At 41.9% G+C, this 8,197-nt stretch overlaps 1 protein-coding gene across 1 annotated transcript in view; it reads left to right on the top strand.

Moving 5' to 3' along the window:
- The window catches only part of SYNE3 (spectrin repeat containing, nuclear envelope family member 3), a 33,538-nt gene extending 27,130 nt beyond the window's left edge, over positions 1 to 6,408 (top strand). The window contains exon 17 of the mRNA XM_009699759.1: positions 6,211 to 6,408. Coding sequence (XP_009698061.1) covers positions 6,211 to 6,408 — 198 coding nt within the window. The remainder of the gene's footprint in view (positions 1 to 6,210) is intronic.
- The last annotated feature ends 1,789 nt before the right edge of the window (positions 6,409 to 8,197 follow it).

Consider the following 8,197-nt stretch of genomic DNA (forward strand, 5'->3'; position numbering starts at 1 on the left):
TATGGGAGTGAGCCACAGCTTTGCCCAAGAGCTTGTTGGATGCTCAGTTCTATGGCAACAGTAGTCCATCTCTCCCAAATTATTATCCTTTTGAAAAGACCAGCTGTGATGTGCAATATGTTGCTTGTCTTAGAGGGGGATGTTTATGACTCTGAGTTGAGAACTGATGAGGAGCCCAGCTCCAAACTCTCTCACATTGAGGTAAAAACCTAATTTGCTTTGGTTTGAGAGGTCAGCCTGTTCACCCCCTGGAACTGATCTCTTCTTGTTGGCAATAACCTGCCTCTGTGAGTGGTAACCCCAGTGGGATCTCAAGTGGCAGAAACCCAGGGCCTATCAGAGGCAAAACATCACTGATAAGGCAACTGCTTTACCAAAAAAAGCAATGGTGCTTGACGATGGCATGCTCTTGTTCAGAATGAAAGGGACGTATGGTAAGCTGCTGCTGCAGCCTTCCTGGCAGCTCTGTTTATTCTCAGAGGAATAATGAAGTGGTAGAATTCATACCTATGTAGGTGACCCTTTCCAAGGCCTATCTAGTCTTCCTATTAAGATACACTTCCTCTGTCCCTATTGCTATAGTTTGAGCCCATGATGTTGTGATCTTCCCACTGTGAAGGCAGGTCTGGATTCATCCTGTCTAGGCATTTAACTGAGGGTTTTACAAAATCATGCATGGTGCAGAGTGCAGACGGGGGTTGACTATCTATCTCTTCCACAAGAAAGAGCTAGGATCCAGGTTCAAAGCTAACACAAGGGATTTGTTCTTCATGCCAGTTGCTTGACCTGTGGAACTCCTTGCTAAAGGATATTGAGGACTTTGTATAGTTTGTATGGGTTCAAGGGGAAACTGGACAAATAGCTGGAAGAAAGATTCACTGAGTGTTAACTAGATGGACAAGCTGTATCAGGCTCAGGAAACTGCCTGAGCTGAAAGCAGCTGGAGGCTGAGAATATTACAGAGAAAATATTTATGTTTGCCTTATTATTTACGCATCTGCGCTGATTGCTGTAGAATATAGGATACTTGGGCTGAGTACAGCACTGGCATGAAGTGGCTTGGCTGCTGGTGTCTTTGTCTGTATAGTGTCTGTAGGACACTAGGGCATTTATCCCTTTATCCATGGTGAGAGCAGGAGTTTTCAGGCAGCAGTCCTTTTCCCAGGATAGTCTCTCAGTGAAATGCTCGAAGGTAAGAGGAATAAATCCAGATTAAATCTTTTTTCTCTGCTGGATCACTGATGCAGTGGTACAGGTATGATTTTTGTCAGGCATGCTGGTGACATACAAGCAGCAGCAAAAACCCACTAATGAGCATGGTATAAGATGCTATATTCCTCTGCTCCCTCAAATAGCTAGATTAACTGTGTGTTTTCATATATCCTGGAATGTGGTCAATAGCAAATCAAGGAGCGCACTGATTTTTAGTAAAAACACTTCAGCAACTTACACAGGAATATTATGTAGCAAGTTCTAAACTGCTTTTCTGCTGTTTCCCATCCAAGTGATTTTTCATGGTGCATTTGGTAAGGAGTTATTAACTGCAAACAGATTTAAGTGCTGAGGACTCCCTAGATCTAAACCGATGCTTGTCATTCAAACGCCCCAACATGAATCAAGTACAAATGTGAATGTTCACAACCAGTTCAGTTCATTTGGTAACAAGCGTGCATTTAGCTTTACACAAAACATAGCCGTCTACCCCTTGACAGTCCTTGCTTGTCCTAGTGTTTTGGGGGAGAAGGGGGAGGACGTTTATTCTTGATGGTGAACTTTAAAAGTGTATTTTCTTTTTAAATGTCAACCTATTCCTTTTCCGTGTGTGTTTCAAAAATGTCTCTGACACTTTGGCTCGATACCCAGGTATTCCAGCTGTTATTCTAAGATGGTGGAAATTAAAGTTCTGTTGACTTCACTGGAGCTTTGCCAGTTTTCCTCAAAGGAAGATTTGATTTCAGAATATTTTGTGGAGCCTAGATCTGACACACACACTGCAGGCATTGCGGGTGCTGGGTAGTAGCTATACTGATGCCAGTAGTTGCGGTGATTGGGGTAGGGGAATTCCACGGTGTAGCAAGGGTTGTCGTTCCCACCTTTGATCTCATATGGAAATTAAATATTCAAACTGTCTTTTGCAAAGGTGGAACTGTGTCAGACTGTCCTTTTCTAACCCAGAATGATGTGCAAAATAGTCCAGAGTGTGGTCCTGACTCCAAGTAGGCTCATACAGCCCTGATCACTCTGAGCCCAGCAGAGCAGAGGTTTGAACCTTGGCCTCCTGAATTCCCTGTTGGTGCCATAGTCTCAGGTCACCACTGCCTGAAAGCATCTCTCTCTCACAGCACAGACCTAAAAACATACTTTGACTTAGTAAAATTTAAGTGCTGCTTTTTTCACACTTGGAGAGGCAGGCAGTGCCCAAAACCTTCCCTGCTTTTTCCAACTGTATCATCTCTCCTGTTAAAAGTTACTGTGTCTCCTTCAAAATTTTCTGTCCTTTAACTATAACACCTCTAGTAGCACTAGCATAAAAAAAAAATTTAAAAGAAAATCATATCACCATTTGTTCCAGTAAGCACAAAGCAACAGACCTAATGTAGGTTTCATGTGCTTAAGAACCTGGGCATATAAGTAATTAATCCATTTGTAAGGGTATCTGCTGAACTCCATGAATAAGTAGTTCCCAATCCTGACTTTATTTAGTTGTCTCTCTGCATAATCCTGCAGCAGACACTGAAGTTAATGGTAAATCTCCCATGGATTTCAGTGTGTGTGCAGGTTGGGGTCCTCATATATTAAGGGTTTATCATTGCAAATTTGCTGAAAGCACCAAACCCTCACAGCTCCTGTGTGCCTCATCCTCAGTCCTGCAGAGACCTCATAATACCATGTTTGTGATAGCAGAGTCATTCCCATGGCAACAAATGGAGTCAGAAATGCAAGATTCTGACCTTGCTGTGTGATCAAACAAAACAGAGAAGCTGTGCAGCAAAGACAAAAGTTCATCAAACACAAATCCCTATAAACCCAGCAAGCAGGTGGGAGAGAAGCAGCAGATAGAGACAAAATATTTCTCCTTCTCTGAAGTTCTGCCTCCAGGCAAATGTCCCTATGCAGATTTTTCTAATGCTAGGATCTGCTACAGTTAGCCTGAGTATCTTACCCTGCAGAAAGCTCCAAGGAGAGCAAACGGTAGCTTGTTAATAAAGCCATTTCACATTAATTCTTTCTGGCTTTGAAAAGCAATACTGTTTTACAGCTCCTTCCACTAGATCTAAAAACAAGGCACTTAATAAATAGCATTTCAATCTCATCCCATTTCTTAGAGTTGCATTAATAGTCTTTGCTTTAGAGATCAGGGCAGGGTCAGTAACCTGCTCTGAATCAAATGCTGGATCGGTAAAAAAATTGGGGTAGGAACATGAGTGGCTAATTGGCAGTGTGGTCATCATAGGAAGCCAATGACAAACCTGAGTGACCGTAAGACATCTGCTCCTGGGGCTGTGGCAGGAACAAAGATGAGGCACAACTGGAAAAACCCACTATTTCCCACCAGTTCGTAGGCAGAAGGAGATAACTGGCAAGACAGGTGTTGCAGCTGGTCTGGCAATGAAAGAATAGTTTCAGATTGAAGTAGCTTTCAAAACCAATGCTAAAGGATTGACAGCTGTAAAGCAAAAGTTTTAGGGGCTGCCAGGAAGACCAGTGGGCCTTCTCACAACTGTGTCAGTGAGAGGTGGACTTCTGATTATCAATTCTGTGATTCTGTAATTTGAGTTTGTGAGAACATTTTTGAGACTTCCAGCCATAATGAACTATTGAACGGTCAGTCACAGGATCCTACCCTTTAACAACATCAGCATTAAGTCTTACTACATCTTAGTGGTAGAAGAAAGAGCATGATTTGAATTGTCCCAAGGTAACTCTAATCTGGTCTTCCACCAACAGAACTACACCTGTTAATACATACAAACAAACTTGTCCATGGCTTGTGGAACCTGGAAAGGGCCTTTTTCCTTATAGATGGAACACTATAATAAATGTATTTGTCATTTTGCCACATATTATGGATGCAATGGAAAATTAAGAGTGAGAAATGGTCAATGAAAACAGAAGCTGTCAATGACAGTCAGTTGGTTTATACTGATTACACCAAGGAGTGGCTGTTTCATGGCATTACAGAGACAAGCCCAGAAAGCTCTGACCAAGAGTTGTGGCTGCTGCCCTTAGGCATAACGGTTTTAGCATTGGCTATAAATGCAGAAGCCCTGCAGGCTTTTTTCAGCCCATAGGCTGATGAAATCCAGGGGAGGTGAAGGATTTCAGGTCTGGACTCCAGGACTAGAGAAGGGAAAGTCCTGTTAGTCAGCTACTTAAGCCTGGTATTTTGGCTAGTGTTTAAGAACAGGTCACAGTAGGAGCAGATGACACCTGCAATGCGGCCAGGTTGGTGAAGCTTTGATTTTGTGGGTAAATGCTTGCGGAACCCAGGGAAGTTGCCCAATGGTGCTTAAAGTCAGAGTCTCACTTACACCCTGACACGTACTCATTGCCCGCTAACTGCTGACAGTTCCAGTGTCCAGGGACCTGAGTTTTCATTGGCCTCAGCAAGCAAATTACAACTCAGATACTGTGGGCCAGAAATGATAGAGCAAGCAGCTGTTGCTCTGCTGCCTCTGCATCTGCCTGACACAGTAATTAAATCTCATCAGCCAGTCACTATAATGGAAGCAAACCAACTACAACAGAAGAAGGATTTCACAGCATAACTGTCTCATGATCTGTAACTGCAGCTATATATTTGCCTTCATAATTAATTCTGTAAGCATTTCTATAGAGCTACAAGACACTGCGAAATTTAGAAAGCAGTGGAAGAGATCCTTAAAAAATAGCAAAGGTTGTAATTACTTTCCTCTGCCATCATTCTGCTCCTTATCTTCTCTGCTGATGTTTCCCGCAGACTATTCATGGTTGTGCTGTAGTGGGACAAAGGCATTGCCTGTTAAGTCAAACATCCAGTAGAGACCAGAAGCCCTAATTTTGCAGCAGCACTGACATAGCCTGTGGCTTGAACACAACAAATCAACTTCCTCTTGTGGAAAACGTGGGTCCCACTTCAGTGGATGTTCTGTGTTGATATTGGTGTTGTAGGTTGGTACTTAATGTTGTAGCTGCATTAAGCATTATTTCTGTATTCTGAGTATAAATCCATGTTTGATGAAATTAATGGATTATTGAGCCCTCTTTTTCAGGAACCCCTTACAGATAGTTGACTTGGCTTTGTTTATGTGAAACACACATAGTTCAGCTCATTGGCAGGAGATACCCAGGAATCTCGCCAGGGGAAATCTCACTTCTTAATTAATCTTTTCTGAATTCTATAGCCCCAAATATGTTCTCTCCTGGTCGTGCTAATCCAGATTAAATTCATGAGGTTAACTGAGCTAAGCTAGATTTGCACCAGCGTAAAGAAAAGTGTAATGGGACCTCTTAGTGTGTCCCTCACATGGCTGCTCAGCAATAAATGTGACTTTAATGTCTTCTTCACTGTCAGTGTTGTGTTTTCTCTCATTCTGTTGCATCACATAAAAGTTTAAGATGGGCCTGGTAAGGTATAACAGGTATTGAGGCAGGCTGCATTGCAGGGCCCTTTTTCTGACCTCCAGCCTCATGGACCCCAAAGTCAGGATCCAAAGACCACATTGCAGCTGGGGAGAGGATTGTGAGCTGGATGAGCTGCAAACAAAGCTCCTTTCTGCTGACAGAGAACAGAAGGCTGGCTCCTCTCTTCTAGGCATCAGCATTCTCATTTTACAGACAGGAGAGTTACTAACGCAGACCTTCTGTGCCATATGCTAACTGTGAGGAGACCAGTTGGCAGCTTTGGCGTGAGCATGTGTAACCACAACTTTGTAACTGGAAAATGGACTTGAAGGCAATTGTTTTCTCCTGCTAGAAAGTCAGCAGTGTTTTCCTTCTAGAAGGCAACAGTTTGCAGCAGTGAATTCTTGAAGAAGTGAAATATTCTCCTAAAAGACATCGTTGAAGCACCAGCCTCAGTCAGCTGCAGTGTACCAAGCACCCAGGCTGGATCCTAGGCCAAGGACAACATGGGTTGTTCTGCCTCTCTACCTGGCGGTTTGATGTGTTTGAAATGCACCTCCCCAGGTCTTTATTTTTCTGAGTTGCTCTTTGGTTTGTGTCTTTCAGAAGCGCTCTGGAGGCCTGTGCGCATTCCTTCATCGAGTGTGCTGGGCAGCACTACCATTGCAACTACTCCTCTTGCTCCTCCTGCTCCTGGCCTTCCTCCTGCCCCTGGCAGAGGAGACCCACAGCTGCACGCTGGCCAACAACTTTGCTAGGTCCTTCAGCCTGATGCTGAGATACGAGGGCCCACCTCCGACCTAACTTCTTTGCATGGCATGAGGTGACTGTCAGAAATATAGACTCTTTGTTTTTAACAATTGCAAGTATTGCAGATTTTAGGGCTTCTAACAAGACCATCATATAAACTGGATAGGTCACATAAATGCAACATAAGATTAGTCCACTTTAATCAGGTATTTGAGCAAAATTAGTATTTTTACAGTATTTTATTATTATATTTATAATGTGTATATAGAGATTGTGTGTATGTATGTACATATATATATAAAATGCGTATCTGTGGTCAAATTAACATCCACCATCCACTTATCCACTGTGGGTTTTTTGGAGTGATCTTCAAAATCAGATTCTTCTTGTTTACAACTGAAGTCAGAGCAAGTATGAGAAGATGGGGGCATGCACCAGAGTGCAAACTGGGGAGCAGGCACAGTAGAATCATGTTTGAATACAGTGGTTGGAGATCAGCCCAAGGAAAATTTGAGCTATTCTATTTGAAATCTTGAGCTAATTTTTCAGTATCTGGATGAAGGGATTGTGGAAGGTAGTGGAAATAGTTCTACTGACTTCAGTAGGAGTGGGGGTGGGCCTCCTCTTGTTCTCATTTTTTACCAGATTTCTTTTCCAATTACTGTGTTCTCCAGCCCGCCTGACTCAGGAGAGGTAGAATACAGTAGGAAGAAACCTGGGGGAAAAAAGAATATTTTTAGCATCTCTATAGCAGGAGAACTTTTAAAATCAGGTCATAATTTTCTGAACAAATTTGTGAGCACTGAACAAAACCTTGTATCAGTGATCTTGTCTATAAGAAGCAGTGGGGTCTTTTTGTTTGTGGAGTTTTGTGGTTTGGTTTGTTGTTTGTTTGTTTTTTACTTTAGAAACAGGCATTTGGTAATGGATCATAAAGCCTGAACAGTGGGATGCAGCCTGGCTCAGTGTTAGCAAAGCAAAAGTTGGAAGTACTTTAATAATACCACCCTGGAAACAAGATTCCTTCCTACGATGTTTTTGTATTAATGGTTTGTTAAACTAGTATAAACTGATTGTATCAAAGACAGTCAAGCAAGACGATGACAACTTGTCATTTATTTACCTAACCTTATGCCTGATTTATCAAATTTTTGAATGTACATTTTAACATTGCCTTCTAATGTAAAAGCAATTCTCACTTTACTGTGGTGAAACCATACTTAGTGGTGTTATACCTAATTGAGTCCTGAGAGAAAAAGTAATTTCTAAAATTTTGTGCAATTTCTGAGATCTATCCCTTATTGTTTCATGTTTTTACCCACAGTAGTAATCATGAAAAAAAAAATAAACAGAAGAAACAGTTACTTTTCCCATCTTGGCTATGTTGCAGGAGGAACTTGTCTTCTGGCTATCAGTATGGTATATTCAGTGTTGTTTTCCAAATAAGTTCCAAAATAATATTAGATCTGTTGTACAGGTAAATTATGTAGTAGCTGAGAAACTGAAGGAGGAAGTCATACTTCTTTAACAAATCCATGAAAGTTTTGCTAAAGAAGCGAACTTGGGCAGAATAGGGAGGCGTAGCAGCAAGGAGCTCATTATAGGCACAGAATGAGGGGGAACAGGCAAATGTGAAAGAGGACTAGCTAAAGATAGAGAAGAGAGGTGTCCAACAATTTATAAAGACTAAGAAAAGGAGTCATGATGAACACAGAGGATAAGAATACAGGCTCCATGGAGGAAAAATCTCTGAATCTTTTTTGTTCCCTCTCTCTGCTACAGTATTGGTACTACTGCATATTAAACAGCCTTCAGTAAGGTTTAAAATGAGGCAAGTAACAGG

The sequence above is a fragment of the Cariama cristata genome, unplaced genomic scaffold (assembly GCF_000690535.1).
Source record: "Cariama cristata isolate BGI_N322 unplaced genomic scaffold, ASM69053v1 scaffold35124, whole genome shotgun sequence".
NCBI classification, from domain to species: Eukaryota; Metazoa; Chordata; class Aves; order Cariamiformes; family Cariamidae; genus Cariama; species Cariama cristata.